At 42.6% G+C, this 16,619-nt stretch overlaps 1 protein-coding gene across 1 annotated transcript; it reads right to left on the bottom strand.

Moving 5' to 3' along the window:
* Nucleotides 1-8,990: 8,990 nt before the first annotated feature.
* On the bottom strand, nt 8,991-13,621 carry EEF1A1 (eukaryotic translation elongation factor 1 alpha 1). Its single transcript, XM_036067704.2, has 8 exons — nt 13,598-13,621; nt 12,433-12,610; nt 11,982-12,161; nt 11,570-11,866; nt 11,319-11,469; nt 10,969-11,225; nt 10,648-10,882; nt 8,991-10,555 (listed from the first exon to the last, which is right to left on the bottom strand). Exons 2-8 carry the CDS (start codon nt 12,574-12,576, stop codon nt 10,431-10,433), a joined length of 1,389 nt encoding a protein of 462 aa, XP_035923597.1. The 5' UTR covers nt 12,577-12,610; nt 13,598-13,621; the 3' UTR covers nt 8,991-10,430.
* Nucleotides 13,622-16,619: the final 2,998 nt, after the last annotated feature.

Genomic DNA, 16,619 nt, shown 5'->3' with positions numbered 1-16,619 from the left:
GAATCTTAAAAATTGGCAGCATTTGGGGCGCCTGGGTGGCTCAGTGGTTAAGCGTCTGCCTTCGGCTCAGGTCACGATCCCAGGGTCCTGGTATTGAGCCCCGCATCGGGCTCCCTGCTCGGCGGGAAGCCTGCTTCTCCCTCTCCCACTCCCCCTGCTTGTGTTCCCTCTCTCACTGTGTCTCTCTCTGTCAAATAAATAAATAAAATCTTTTTTTTAATAAATAAAATCTTTAAAAAAAAAATTGGCAGCATTTGTGACTTCCAACTGAAAACATCTTAGATGCAATGAAATACTGTGTTATACTGTGTTGCAATAGAAAATATATTTCTTACTATGGATCCTAGTCAAAAAGGTTTGAAAAAGACCAATCTGTTTGAATAACAGCACTACTCCCTACTGGGAAAGCCCCAATATATTAGGATTTTTTTTTAAGATTTTATTTATTCATTTGAGGGAGGGAGGGAGAAAGAGAGAGACAGCGTGTGTGCACAAGCAGGGGGAGAGGTAGAGAGGGAGAAGCAGACTCCCTGCTGAACTGGGAGCCCAACATGGGGCTCATTCCCAGGATCTGGAGAGTATGACCTGAGAGAAAGGCAGATGTTCAACCATCTGAGCCACCCAGGCACCCCTATATTAGGATTCTTTAACGTGTGTATTTCTCAAAGTAGGAAAAACTTATCGATCTCTCCCTATGCTATAGCATGGCTAGGTGATATGATTAAAGTATAATTGCAAGTTGCTGTTGGGCATGGACCTCAGCTATTCCGACTTCACAATACCTTTCTGCCACTTTCAGTGACTTTTTTTCCTCCTAAGGACCAGAAGTCCTCCACTAGATGATGTTTCTCCAGCTCTCCTCCTAAACAATCTCCTTCTCTGGGCTTAACCTTCAATTCCCTCCCACTCCCACACTTTGTAGCCTATCTCATGCTAAGCATTTATGGAGTTGCCATGCTTAATGAACCATTACAGCACTCAATCTAAGTGTTACCTCAGAGTTTAGAGGCTATAGGGGAATTTAGAATGTGATTTTCACTCTGAACAGCATTCTCTGCAGATTTACAATACTCTTCATGTACTTGAAGACAATAATACTTTTCTAGTGTTTGCTAGGCTAAACAACTACTTTTCAAATCCAGTGCCTCATAATTCAAATTTAGTCTTTATGTTGGTTGCTCTTTGAATTCTCTTTCAGAGTTGGTCTACACTATTTAAAACACAACAATCAAAATTTAAAACATGTTAAGAAACATAAAAAATGGACTGTGTAGGGGCGCCTGGGTGGCTCAGTCACTGGGTGTCTGCCTTCGGGATCGAGCCCCGCATCGGGCTCCCTGCTCGGCGGGAAGTCTGCTTCTCCCTCTCCCACTCCCCCTGCTTGTGTTCCCTCTCTCGCTGTGCCTCTGTCTGTCAAATAAACAAATAAAATCTTAAAAAAAAAAAAGGACCATCTAAACTTAAAAGGAAACGTTCTAGACTGTATGTAAGACAACACCAGCACACAGGCCATGTTTCAAGCAACGAAAAGGAAACTTACTGAATTTTCTGTATTTCCAACTTCACACAGAACCTAAAGGTGGGAGGGAGGGCAGTTTAACAAATTTCAGAGACAGATATCAGAGCTTTGAAGAAAAACATTCACCAACAGTTACATAAAATATGAGAAACTGAGTTCCAAGAGATGCATTCTCTAACCTCAATATAAAGATTTAGCTACAGGGGTGCCTGTGTGGCTCAATCAGTTAAGAGTCCGACTCTTGGGGCGCCTGGGTGGCTCAGTTGGTTAAGCGTCTGCTTTCAGCTCAGGTCATGATCCCAGGCTCCTGGGATGAGTTCCGCATTGGGCTCCCTGCTCAGCGGGGAACCTGCTTCTCCTCTGCCTCTGCCTCTCTCTCTCTGTCTCTCATGAATAAACAAAATCTTTAAAAAAAGAAAAGAGTCCGACTCTTGGTTTTGGCTGAGGTCGTGATCTCTCTGGGTCGTGCCCTCCAGGCTAAGTGGGGAGTCTGCTGGAGATGATCTCCCTCTCCCTTTGCTCCTCCCCTGGCTCACGCAGTCTCTCTCCCTCAAATAAAATCTTAAAGAAAAAAAAAAAAAAGATTTAGCTATAAGAAAATGTTCCCTCTACCCAACTGAATAAAAATCACCTCATTTCTTGTTAGACATTTACTGAGTTGCCAGCTCTACACAGATCTTGAGGAGGCTCAAGAGAGATGTCCAAAGGGTCAATCAAGTCTTGACAATAGCTAAAGAGAAGGGCTGCAGGTCAAGTCTCGGTCACGCCCTTCCTTTGTTGCAATGATCCAGTTGCACCCCTTATACTAAAATGGTTACAGCCCAAGCCTCAGAAAATGTTGCAGATGCTCTCATCAGAAAGCTGAGAGAGGGAGGCCTGGGTGCCTCAGTTGGTTAAGCATCTGCCTTTGGCTCAGGTCATGATCCCAGGGTCCTGGGATTGAGTCCTGCACTGGGCTCCTTGCTCAGCGGGGAGCCTGCTTCTCCCTCTGCCTGCTGCTCTCTCACTCTCTCTCTGACAAATAAATAAAATCTCTAAAAAAAAAAAATTAAAAAAAAAAAAAGTTTGAGAGAACCACTTCCTCAGTTTGGGTGGCTCCAGACAACCCAGGAACTCAAAACTCAAATTGCTTATGTGGCAACCCTACAGTTTATCACACCACCAACTTAGAATATTCCCCTAATCACATGATTTTACTAAAAATTTAACCAAGTCATTCAACGTCTAGAAACCACATTTGCAGGATCATACCATAAAATCTTCTCGTCTTAGCTGCCAATTATCCTCTTTAGAATATTCTAAAAATGAAACTACCTACTTTTGACTTACGTCTATTTTCTTTCTTTTTTTAAAAGATTATTTATTTATTTATTTGACAGAGAGAGACACAGCAAGAAAGGGAACACAAGCAGGGGGAGTGGGAGAGGGAGAAGCAGGCTTCCCGCTGAGCAGGGAGCCAGATGTGGGCCTTGATCCCAGGACCCTGGGATCATGACCTGGGCTGAAGGCAGACACTTAACAACTGAGCCACCCAGGCGCCCCTTACGTCTATTTTCAAATCTAATCTGCTTTATGCAAACAATAACCTACTAGACAACGTCTCAAAAGAGATTGTGTTACAGGGAATATCCAGACTGCATATGTTGCTATTTTGATCACTTCTGGATGTAAATTTTGACAAAAGCTAGAACAACTCGAACTCTTTCAGGTAAATCATGATTAGTTAAGAAATTTAAATTCCTAGGGGCGCCTGGGTGGCTCAGTCGTTAAGCATCTGCCTTCGGCTCAGGTCGTGATCCCAGGGTCCTGGGTTCGTGCCCCACATCGGGCTCCCTGCTCAGCAGGAAGCCTGCTTCTCCCTCTCCCACTCCCCCTGCTGTGTTCCCTCTCTCGCTGTGTCTCTCTCTGTCAAATAAATAAATAAAATATTAAAAAAAACAACAAAAAAAAAAAAAAAAAAAAAAAAAAGAAATTTAAATTCCTAGTACAGATTTTACTCCCACCTTGACTGACCTTAAGTGGCACAGCAATTATTTTTGTCTGCTGAAAAAGGGAAAGGAAATTTAAAGCTATTACCTATTTCACCTTGCTTTTACCAAGCATTTGCCAAATTTTTCATCATGATTATCTTGTGATCAAAATGGTGAAATATGACCTGGATTATTAAATATTAGGTGAATTTGCAATTGGCTGGACCATCATAATCAAAGAACAGTTCTATAGTGCAATACCTCAGGTCTGTTTCTGGAGCTAGTTTGTTTAGTATTTATCAATAATTTACGTAAAACTTACAGAAATACATTATAAATATCAGATGTATAAATAACAAAGTCCATATTTTTATTTAACATGCTAGATAGCAGGTTCCAGATTCAAAATTACCTCAAGATGAGATACAGCGGAGATAAATATAAACTCCCAACATTTGAGTTTTTAAAAGTAACCAAAACAGGGCGCCTGGGTGGCTCAGTTGGTTAAGCGACTGCCTTCGGCTCAGGTCATGATCCTGGAGTCCCGGGATCGAGTCCCACATCGGGCTCCCGGCTCGGCAGGAAGCCTGCTTCTCCCTTTCCCACTCCCCCTGCTTGTGTTCCCTCTCTCGCTGTCTCTCTCTGTCAAATAAATAAATAAAATCTTTAAAAAAAAAAAAAAAAAAAAAGTAACCAAAACAGTGGTGCCTTGGATTGGATCCTGAAACAGAAAAAGGCCATTAAAAAAAATTGATGAGGGACGCCTGGGTGGCTCAGATGGTTAAGCCACTGCCTTCGGCTCAGGTCATGATCCTGGAGTCCCGGGATCGAGTCCCGCATCGGACTCCCTGCTCGGCGGGGAGTCTGCTTCTCCCTCTGACCCTCCCCCTTCTCATGCTCTCTCTCAAATAAATAAATAAAATCTTTAAAAAAATAAAAAATAAAAAAATAAAAGCCATAAACTGGGGGAAAAAAAAAAAAGCTATAAACTAGAAAGGAGAATGGTATGGAAAGAATCTAGAAACCATGTGACCTAAGGTTAAGAAACAGCTGTTAAGTGTTTAGCTCAGAGTGACTAAAGGGTATTAATTGGGGACACCTGGTTGGCTCAGTTGGAGGCGCATGTGACTTTTGATCTCAGGGTCATGTTCGAGCCCCACGTTGGGTGTAGAGATTACTTAAAATTTTTTTTAAAAAAGGGCATCTTAAATTAGTGGTTCCTGTAAATAGAATGAAATAGTTCAATTATCCTAGATAAGAGCCTAACTATATTAAAAGTTACCATCAAGGAAATATAATGAATTAAGAAAAAAAAAATCCTCAGCAATAGGATGATTTAGGAGCCACCCTCTATACCTGTCTGCCATCCCTAATGAGGGTGTACTTGCCCTCCTAAGAAAGCTGTTATGAGGTCTCTGCCCTCCAATATATGATATACACAGCGATGACATAATCAAGTGAAGATTTCAATGAATATACTTCAAAGTTGATTTGAGATTTAAAAAGCCTTTTAGATTCTTTAGAAGTTTTCTGATTCTATGTCTATTTAACGGTTATGAGGCTAAAATATAGACATTTAAATGTCTAAGAAATAGGGGCGCCTGGGTGGCTCAGTCAGTTAAGTGTCTGCCTTCGGCTCAGGTCATGATCCCGGGGTCCTGGGATTGAGCCCTGCATCAGGGAGCCTGCTTCTCCCTCTCCCTCTGCCCGCAGCTCCCCCTGCTTGGGCTTGCACTCTGTCAAGTAAATAAAATCTTAAAAAAAAAAAAAAAAATGTCTAAGAAGTAATGTTTTCAGGGGCGCCTGCCTTCGGCTCAGGTCATGATCCCAGGGTCCTGGGATAGAGCCCCGCATCGGGCTCCCTGCTCCGCGGGAAGCCAGCTTCTCCCTCTCCCACTCCCCCTGCTTGTGTTCCCTCTCTCGCTGTGCCTCTGTCAAATGAATAAGTAAAATCTTAAAAAAAAAAAAAGTAATGTTTTCATATGCTCCAATAACTCCTACTTGTCCTTCAGATCTCCATTATTCCTGACAAGTAGCTTCTCTAGCCAATCCAAATTGTGTCCCTTTTACTCTTCTCCCTCATAGTATCTTTTTTTTTTTTTTTTTTAAGATTTTATTTGACAGAGAGAGAACACAAGCAGGGAGAGTGGGAGAGGGAGAAGCAGGCTTCCCTGAGCAGGGAGCCCAATGCGGGGCTCGATCCCAGGACCCTGGGATCATGACCTGAGGTGAAGGCAGATGTTTAACCCACTGAGCCACCCAGACACCCCTCATAGTATCCTTTTCTTCATAACATCATCACAACTCAGAATTACTTTATGCTAATCTCTACCTCCCCCACTGGATTATAAACTCAAAGGGGAAGACCTGTCCATTTTGTTCACAACTCTATCCCCAGTGCCTAGAATAATATGACTTTTGTAGGCACACACAAAAAAAATCCTTCACTGATCTATAGAATCTAACACTTTTCTTCCTTAAAAAAATTAACCACAGCAAAATAAAACTAAAAACTTCACTTAAGAAATTGATTACTAATGGTTTAGTCACTTTGGAAAAGTTTAGCAGTTTCCTATAAGAGGCATACATTTGCCATACAATCCAGTGATCTCATTGGTAGGTATTTACACAAGATGAAAACCTATAGTCATACAAAACCTACATGTGAATGTTTAAAGTGGCTCAATTCATAATCTTCCAAAACTGGAAACTAAATGTCCCCCAGCTGGGAATGGATAAACTGTCCCATTAAAAAGCAACAGATTACAGGGGCGCCTGGGTGACTCAGTTAAGTGCCCAACTCTTGACTTCAGCTCGGGTCACGAGGCTTGGTGCTCGGCAGAGTCTGCTTGAGATTCTCTCTCCCTCTCTCTGCCCCCTCCCCCAGCTCGTGCCCACACACTCTCAAATGAATCTTCCAGAAGAAGAGATTACAGATATATGTGAAAGAGATTAATCAAATTCATCATGCTGAGTGAAAAAAAAAAGAAAAAAGGCCTATATACTGTATGACTCATGTATGACATTGCTGCCAAAACAAAATTATAGGGACAGAAAATAGATCAGTGGTTACCAAGACTTACAGATAGAGGAGTGGGTTTACTACAAAGAGGCACGGGGTAATTTCGGTGGGGGAGGGTGGGGAGGGAGATGGTGGAACTATTCTATACCTTGATTGTGGTAAACTATACATCTGTCAAAACTTTTAAGGGTGCTTGGGTGGCTCAGTTGGTTAAACCATCTGCCTTTGGCTCAGATCATGATCTCAGGGTCCTGGGATCAAGCTCCAGGTTGGGTCAGGGCTCAGTGGGGAGTCTGCTTGTCCCTTTGCCCCTCCCCCTGCTCTCTCAAATAAAAATTTTCTTTTTATTTATTTGACAGAGAGCGAGAGAGCACAAGCAGGGGGAACATTATTGGGAGAAGCAGACTCCGCACTGAGTAGGGAAACCGATGTGGGGCTCCATCCCAGGACCCTGGGATCATGACCTGAGCTGAAGGCAGACACTTAACCATCTGATCTGAGCCACCCAGGCGCCCCTCAAATAAAATCTTAAAAAAAAATTACAAAATTGTGTAAATGGGTGAATTTTAACTGTATGTAAATACCTTAATTAAGAAAGTAAGGAAAAACCTTTAAATTGCTTAGTAAAAGCTTCCTAATATTTTTTGCTTACTTGGGAAGTAACTGTAACATTAACTTAGCATTATCTTTGTTATCATGAGGTCTCTCCCACAGAAACCAGAGCTCTAAACTCTTAAGATACCCATGGGCCCCTTTAAGGGCAGTCCAAAGTCAATACCATTTTCCTTATTTCACTTTTTGCTAGTGACTGATGGACATCACATTTAGGTCCTATCTGTTTAGAAAACAAAAGGACAAAAATCATATGGTCCCTCCCAAAGATTTCCACTGGATCAGGGGTCAACTACCTTTCAGGAAACATGTAGCAGTTTCAAGAAATCAAGAAAATTCCTAGAGACTTGCAAATAATGGAGGCGACTTTGATACCACCTAGATGAAAAAGAACCTATGGGTTGGTAGTGAAAAAAGACATTATGATAAAACAGATCAGGAAAGCTTCAGGAAGGTAAACAAAGAAAGGGGGAAACAGGTCTTACTCCTCTCATCCAAAACATCATGCACTGCTCCCTTGCAGGACCTAGATCTCACTGTTCACTCCCTGGAGGCTGCAGGTTGTTAACTCCAGAATGGTATCTTAACTTTCAATTGACTGAATCTATTTCTGCAGCATTTTGTGGTAACAAATGAACTAAACATTTGAGTACCAATCTAAAGCATATGTAAAGCCACATTAACACACAAGAAATTAGTTGTCACCCTTTTTCTAGAGTTGCCCATTTCAGGTATTGCGACTACTATGGCCACAAAAAGTTTGTTTTGGGTTGAGCTCCATGCTCAACTCAGCAGAAAAGGTTAACAAGGTAAATCAATTTAAATACACATAAAACAGTTTTTGTAATATTCATCAGAGTTTTTACACCCCATGTAACTAAACTCTACTTAAAATCAAGGACTCTGCACCATTTGTACAGCCAATAACCATTACTGGGCAGAATGCTCCTGGGAAGTAAAATGACCAAGTGTTAGAGGTATACAATTGAGTTCTGATCTGGCTGAAAACTTATTTTTGACTGCCTATTCTGGACATTGGATGAATAACCAGAATAATCATAAAAAAAAATCAGATATGCCCTACTGACAATCTGTTTTAGCTCCTGAACCAGAAAGCCTTTCCTGTTTCATATTCTGTAATCACACCAGAATTCCTGGGACAAATTTCAACAAGCTCCCATCTGAGATTCCTTACAAACATGGATAATTTAACAGCTTGCCAATTTAAAACATGAAGGTCAAACACTAGTTTGAAGCATTCTGGTCTTATAAAAACACTAATTTTACTCAATTCAAACACAAAATGCAGTTAGTATATAAAACTCAGCAGAGGGGCCCCTGGGTGGGTCAGTCAAGCAACTGCCTTTGGCTCAGGTCGTCACCCTGGAGTCCCAGGATCGAGTCCCACATCAGGCTCCCTGCCCAGTAGAGTCTGTTTCTCCCTCTACCCCCTCATGCAGTCTCTCAAATAAGTAAAAAAAAAAAAAAGAACTCAGTGTTGAAGTACAAATGCTATTATTCTTAAGTTCAGGTTTCAAACTAATTTGTAGTGAACACCAGTAGGTGGTGCTCAAACCAGACAATGGCACATCCGTATTGGATTCTATGGAGTTAAGCATCCCAACTAGCCAAACTGAAGCTTTTCTGGACACTATCCCACTCTCCTGCCTACCCTTCCCCTTAGTGGGAGCAATTTTCTGCAGTTTTGAGTTCTAGGAGGTGGAACAAATCCCTTACAGTTAACATTACAGTTCAAAACTTTTTATACCAGCTACCATTTATTGATCTATTTTTAAGAACCTTACCTAGATCATCTTCTCTATAAACAGTAAGCACGTTTGTTCAAAGAAGTGAAAAATCTTGGAAGTTGTGGACAAAATCTTTTATTAGTTTTACAGACCTCATCAGTGCCCCTGGTAGTACCGTTATGACCATTTTACCTAACTTAGAACTAAATGAGAAAATTTTTTCAACTGCAGTCCTTTCTCACCTATGGATTATTTCCCTTAGCACTGTTCACCTTATAAAATAGGACACATCCTGTTACTTTTTGCCTGATAAACTTCTTTCGTAAGCAAAAGCCTATTCAGGGAATTAATGTTCAAATGGTCAAGATTATCAAATGCACCAGTGTTTTGAGATATTTGCCAGCTATCCAAAGCCAAGAATTAGATGGTTGACGCCCAAATACTGTTGATTTACCAAACACTGAATTCTTTAAGTTCTAAAATTAATTTTTAAAGAGCTCTTTGCTTTTCATCCTGTTCAACTGTGATCTTTCAATATTCCCTATTGTTAGTTTTTGGAGTGACACTTAGCCAAGACCTCCAAAACATTTCCAAACTAGTAAAGCTTACTCTACACTCCACTCCAAAATGGGTCCTCGCATTATTTCCCATTGCACCTCTTCAAACCTTGGTTAATAATCTCCAGTGCATAATGATGACTCTTCACCCAACCTTGCTCTTTAAAGATGAAAATTCCTATTGGGAAGTGGGTTTCTAGTTCTTAAGGGACAGTAAACTTCCAGTAGACTTTCTTCTCCTACAACCTAGATACAATTAACTCTACCATTAAGTAAAACATTACTGAATGCCTGTTTCAGGGTACTTTAAACTATGTATTTATGCGACAAAGCATTCCAGTAACTGGGAAACTAAGTGTGACAATATATCAAGTTTACTCCATGGGATATAATACAAGTCTTATATGCAACAGACTTTGGTATTACAGAATTTAACCTGTTTTGTAACTATCTTGTGGTGTTACTCTTTGCTTATCTGTTCTGTGTTGCACCAACAGACCCCTTTTCCCCATAGCTTTTTACTATTACTTAAAGAGTTTCTTTCCCTTAGACAAGGTAAAAATGTTCAAGTTCCCACCCATGAAAAAAACGTTAACCCAAATTTAAGTTTCAGTGTTATTTTAACATTAGAAACAGGGTCTGCACAACACTTTTACCTTAATAGTACTATACAAGGTTACAGTGTTGACCAAAAGAAGACACAGGTTTCTCATTAAACTTTTGTTTTAATGGGTCTCAAAATTCTGTGACAGATTTTTGGTCAAGTTGTTTCCATTAAAAAGTACTGATTTTAAAAACTAATAACTTAAAACTGCCACACACACACAAAAAAAACAAATGGTCCACAAAACATTCTCCTTTCCTTCTGAAGGTTTTACGATGCATTGTTATCATTAACCAGTCTTTTACTATTAAACTTAAATGGCCAATTGACACAAACAGTTCTGAGACCGTTCTTCCACCACTGATTAAGACTGGGGTGGCAGGTATTGGGGATAATATTCATTTAGCCTTCTGAGCTTTCTGGGCAGACTTGGTGACCTTGCCAGCTCCAGCTGCTTTCTTGTCCACTGCTTTGATGACACCCACAGCAACCGTCTGTCTCATGTCACGAACAGCAAAACGGCCTATTAAAACAAATTTTAGACCATCAGAAACTCTCCACACAAGCAGTATTTTCCAGCTTGTAATTTCCTAATACACTCAAAGTCATCCTTACCCAGAGGAGGATAGTCAGAGAAGCTCTCAACACACATAGGCTTGCCAGGAACCATATCAACAATGGCAGCATCACCAGATTTCAAGAACTTGGGACCATCTTCCAGCTTTTTTCCAGAACGACGATCTATCTTCTCCTTCAGCTCAGCAAACTTGCAAGCAATGTGAGCTGTGTGACAATCCAGCACAGGTGCATATCCAGCACTGATTTGGCCTGGATGGTTCAGGATAATCACCTTGGAGGAAAGATTTGCATTTAATAAATCTCTAAAGGCAAGATTCTGGCAGTTGAGTTGAGAACACTGCCACTTTAAAGTGTTACCTGAGCTGTGAAGCCAGCTGCTTCCATTGGTGGGTCATTTTTGCTGTCACCAGCCACATTGCCACGACGAACATCTTTGACAGATACGTTCTTCACATTGAAGCCCACATTGTCCCCAGGAAGAGCCTCACTCAAAGCTTCATGGTGCATTTCAACAGACTTTACTTCAGTTGTAACATTGACTGGAGCAAAGGTGACCACCATGCCAGGTTTAAGAACACCAGTCTCGACTCGGCCCACAGGGACAGTACCAATACCTAAAATATTTACAAGTGTGGTGTCAAATACCTCATGTGAAAAAAGTACTGCAACCCATACAAATTACATTCTGATAGTAATGTTCAACTTACCACCAATTTTGTAGACGTCCTGGAGAGGCAGACGCAAGGGCTTGTCAGTTGGACGAGTTGGTGGCAGAATGCAATCCAGAGCTTCAAGCAGTGTGGTTCCACTGGCATTCCCATCTTTACGGGTGACTTTCCATCCCTTGAACCAAGGCATCTAAAACAAGATTGTCCATTAGCATTCCTCAAACGGTTGTCATTTAGTGTCAAAATCTGCCCCTTCCATCGCTTTCTCTGTAAGTCTTGAAGTCACTTACGTTAGCACTTGGCTCCAGCATGTTGTCACCGTTCCAACCAGAAATTGGCACAAATGCTACTGTGTCGGGGTTGTAGCCAATTTTCTTAATGTAGGTGCTGACTTCCTTAACGATTTCCTCGTATCTCTTCTGGCTGTAGGGTGGCTCAGTGGAATCCATCTTGTTAACACCAACAATTAGTTGTTTTACACCCAGGGTGTAAGCCAGAAGGGCATGCTCACGGGTCTGCCCATTCTTGGAGATACCGGCTTCAAATTCACCGACACCAGCAGCAACAATCAGGACAGCACAGTCAGCCTTTAAAACACAACAAGACCTATCCTGTTAAATGTTCTTCAAAAGAATGAACTCACCCCTTTTCTGATGCAGAATGCAAGCCTACAGTTATTTTCAAGTTATTAATCCTACAAACCTGAGATGTGCCTGTAATCATGTTTTTGATAAAGTCTCTGTGTCCTGGGGCATCAATGATGGTCACATAATACTTGCTGGTCTCGAATTTCCACAGGGAGATATCAATGGTGATACCACGTTCACGTTCAGCTTTCAGTTTATCCAAGACCCAGGCATACTTGAAGGAGCCCTTTCCCATCTGTAAGGATTAAAAATGGTTACTTGGTAACTGAAACATGATCAAACTTCAACTTGAAATCCCTTACTCCCACTTAAGCAGAAACGCTGAATTCCACTTTACACCTGTTAGGTGGCTTTAACTTAGTTCCCAAAGTTACATAGATAACAGCATGCACTAGTTTATTCCGCCTTATGTAGGACATTCAGATACAAACTAGTGACTAGTTTTGCGGGTGTTAACACTTGCTGACTTATCTGAACTACCTTTCTCATTATTTTATTGGACCTACCTCAGCAGCCTCCTTCTCAAATTTTTCGATAGTTCTTTTGTCGATCCCACCACATTTGTAGATCAGATGACCAGTAGTGGTAGACTTGCCCGAATCTACGTGTCCAATGACGACGATGTTGATGTGAGTCTTTTCCTTTCCCATTTTGGTTTAGGTTGAGCGGTGGTTTTCACGACACCTAAATTGAAGGAAAAAAAAAAATCCTTTAAACTACTGTCCCAGTGGCTTGAGAATAAGCCACGACCCGCACTCGCAAAGGGCAAATTCCAAGGAGAATTACAACCAGTGCCAAACTGGCCCAACTCTCGTCTCCACCCACTAAGCATGGGGTTAACTCCACCGCATAAAATCCCCTCCCCCGAGGAAGGCCTGCTTCCAAGGCGTTGAGAAGAAACGAAGGTGCCAAGACGGCGCCCGGTACACCGTGGGGTCACAGGAAGCAGCGGCCTAAGAGGGAAAGGCCCTTTTCCTTTGTGTGGGTGACTCACCCGCCCCGCTCTCCCGGGCCGCCGCGTCCTCCATTTTGAGCTCCCTGCAGCAGGGCCGGAGAGCGGCCATCTTTCCGCGCACGCAACTGGTGCCGAGCGGGGCCGGCCTCGCCGCCCGGGATGGGATGGCATATCGCGGCGCGAGGCTGGCCACCAAAGCCGCCCGGCCCACTCCACGGGACTCTCCCGCGTCCGGCTCGTGGGCCCCCCTCGGCTCGTCGGACATGTGCGCCGGGACGAGTGGGCCTCGCCGCCGCCCTCCGCGCCTCGCAGCGGCCCCACAACCCCAAGAACCCGACGACCGCAAAAGAGCCCACCCTGTGGAAATCCTGAACAACCTTCGCTAAACTACGTCGACGGAGGAAACCATAGCGGCTTTTTTTTTTTTAGTTCCGTTGTTTGGAGACTTAAACGACTGTTATCAGGGCAGGCAATAAGGTGCGGCGGAATTCGCACGCGGCCGCCACAGCACCCAAGCCAGGCCTCAAACCAACCACGAGGCGAAGGGGATCCTAAAAAAAGCGAAAGGCCTCGAACCTTCCCACCTACTCACAACCCGAAATTCGGGGTCAAGAACATCGTAAAGTGGCTCGGTGGCGCGGCAGTTGTAAAAGGCACGCGAGGGCCGCAGCCGGCTCAAAGAGGCCAGGCCCGCGGAAGCCACACCCGGCACTCACCTGTGTTCTGGCGGCAAACCCGTTGCGAAAAAGAACGTTCAGGGCGGCTGCGGCACTTATATACGGTCCTCCCCCACCCTCGGGGAAGAGGGCGGAGCCAGCACACGACACCACTTTCCCAGTTTACCCCGCGCCAACTCCATCAGGCACCCGTTCAATTGCCGTCCCCTCCCCCTACTTCTCGGGGACCGTGGGCGATGTACGCTCAGCCCACTGAAGAGCACACATCGCCTCGCGCATGCTCCTCTCGACCCCGATGACGACGAGAGAGAGGGAGTGAGGAGGCGGGGACCAGCGATCCCTCGGTTCTAGGTTAGCGAGAGTTTAACGACGGTCCCTGGGATTCCCCAAGGCAGAGGCGAGTCCTCCTTTGTATGAATTACTCTCAGCTCCAGCTGGAAGGGGCGGGGGGCGGGCGGCGAGGAGGCGGCCCGGCGGGGAAGTACAGAATCTTCCCTGTACGATTCCTGGTTTAACTGCAAAGGTGGTGTGGAGGTTGGAGTATGCTTTCCCTCGGCCATATACCTCCAGTTCTTAGCCTAGTCCTCCCGAAGGTCTGGGACAGCCCCTTTGAGCCGCTTCCTTCGCTCGTCGCAGGTCCGCCCCGGGCTGGCTCCTCCCCGGTCTCTGCCTTCAGATCCCCTCCGGGCTGGAGAGGCGTACAAGGCCCCGGCACTCAGGGCAGAGGGGGGTCGGAGGACGCAAAGGCCGGCCTTCACGGCCCGACAATCCGTAATGGTTTCAACTTGGTGGCCGTGGCCAGGACGAATATGCTCTTGGGCTGGCCTCTTGGTTTGTTCCATTCAAAGCCCGCTGCTTTTATCGAAGCCCGTATCACACGTTCACCCCATATGGTACTCCAGACGTCTGGTTTTTCAGTTTAGAATAGATTTCAATCCCACAGTTTGCCTTTTAACTCTAGTTTTATTACGCTATAAAAAGACCCTGTGTGTGTCTACTCTCGTGGTACATTTTCTTTCCAGTGTACACTCATTTGATTGCTAGGATGAGAAACCTAAAAAGAATTTTTCAAATTCAGTCTTTCCACATGATCTCATGCAGAAACTAAGATCTAGAGCATCAGCAAGCTTATCCACCCAATTTCCTATCCTCAACACTTGCTGTGAAATCACTGCTTCCAAAAAGTGGCCCATTTTCTGTCGTCCCATTGATTTTAACTAAATTTTAGCATAAATCAGGGGTGAAACCAGATAAGGCCTTTTTGGTTGACAATCAGGGCAGACTGAAAAATACTCCTTTCAAGAAAGAACTTTTATTTTTAATGAGCTAGTTACTCTGTCAGTATGTCTCTTCCATGTGTGGAACATCACTGCAACTCCTCCAGCCAATCTATTAACAAATACTTGAAACCTACTATGTGTCCAGGGCTAAGTGAAGTTCTGTGGCATGTACAAAAGAAATACTCCCTTTTGGAGAGGAACCCACAATCAAATTGGAAGAGGAAAACTAATATATAAAACAACTGGGAAGCAGTTAAAGGCAAACTTGTATGGTGCTTACTTACTTTCTGTTTCATTGTGGAATACAGTTCTAGTCCTAGCTTTCAGTTACTTCTCACAACCCAAATCCTTTTTTTTCTTTGTAAATGAAATAAGTCTTTCAGAATAACCTTTCTATATCTTTTTGTTTTACCACTCTTTGTAGATATAAACATCTAAAATTAAGTTTTTTTTTTTTAATTTCGTCATTAGCAGGTTTCTAGCCTTCTCTTTTTAACTTTGAGTTTTCATGAAAGAAACTAGGCCATATTTAAGTTTCCTTAGAAATTCATATAACTAATCTTTTTCCAGCAAAAAAGCCTTTTCTATGTCTATATTTCTAGCTTCTTTCCTTTCATAAATTCTTTTTTCACATTGCATTGTCCTGGTGCCCTTACCCAGTCATATACATATGGAATAAAATCATCTTGATATGCTAGTCAATGTTTGTAATATAATAAAAATGTAAGATACCAATTAAAATCAGTCACTACCAATAGAACAATGCAAATACCTCTGCTCTTATTTACTTCCTTGGAAACATTAATGACTATTCTCTTTGAAACTAGATTCCCACAATCAGTCATATTTGTACATCATAGTAATATGAACTGCACACTGTATTATGTCAGATTAAGATTAGGATGCCACACTAGATTTATTATTTCCCAGGCCTTCTTGAGCAAGCCTCAAATGGTTTAGGTTTGAACATTATTGGAGATAATACTAGGTCATATAAATATTTTAACAGGAATAGCAAATTTTTGAAAACGTAAAGAAATGGTTAAGTGACATGAGGGAAGGAAGCAAAGACTGAAGAAGACTAAAAGTTGAGTACTTGAAAGCTTTACATGGAATCCAGAATTGTAGTTAACATCTAATCTAAGAAAGAAAAGTCAAAATGAAAGTGGATGTTGGTAAGAGGGAAAAGTATCAAAGATGATTTCCATTTAATAAAAGTGAGAAAAGTGACCTCTGTGAAATCTGCACAATTCATTAAAATGTGACGTTGCAAACTTAAGTACTTTTATACAATCCTAAAATTGTAATAATTGGAGATATGTGTACTTTCAGTTGAATTATTGTTTGAAAATAGGGGCCTACTATATTCTAACAGTAATTTTTTTTAAAGATTTTATTTATTTATTTGAGAGAGAGTGAGCAAGAGAAAGAGAGAAGGAGCAGGTAGAGGGGCAGAGGGAGAAGGAAGGAGAAGCACACTCGCCCCTGAGCTGGGAGCCTGATGTGGGACTGGATCCCAGGACTCTGGGATCACGACCTGAGCCGAATGCGCCCCTAACAGTAATTTTTATAGATATGTGTGTATATTCAGCACTATGCTGGACACTGGAATTCTTTAATAGATGCGCACAAACACTTCCGCAGGAGCTTATAAAAACTACAACTTCTGATTCAAATCTCACCTCTTAATTTTTCTAGTACTTCCTCCTTACAGCTCTTTTGGATGGTGAAAAAAAATAATCCAGTATTCCAAATAAAGTAACAAAATGGTCCAAGAATGT

The sequence above is a fragment of the Halichoerus grypus genome, chromosome 9, assembly GCF_964656455.1.
Source record: "Halichoerus grypus chromosome 9, mHalGry1.hap1.1, whole genome shotgun sequence".
Classification (NCBI taxonomy): Eukaryota; Metazoa; Chordata; class Mammalia; order Carnivora; family Phocidae; genus Halichoerus; species Halichoerus grypus.
Note: the sequence above shows the minus strand (reverse complement) of the source record. Positions and strands in the feature narration are given on the sequence as shown.

What these genes read in the sequence shown, in the direction of transcription:
- EEF1A1 (XM_036067704.2), bottom strand. Translation starts at nt 12,576, where the DNA reads ATGGGAAAGGAAAAGACTCACATCAACATCGTCGTCATTGGACACGTA. An exon ending in TTGAGAAGGAGGCTGCTGAG is followed by an intron (nt 12,162 to 12,432) that starts GTAGGTCCAATA and finishes TAATCCTTACAG; the next exon opens with ATGGGAAAGGGCTCCTTCAA. An exon ending in GGACGTCTACAAAATTGGTG is followed by an intron (nt 11,226 to 11,318) that starts GTAAGTTGAACA and finishes TAAATATTTTAG; the next exon opens with GTATTGGTACTGTCCCTGTG.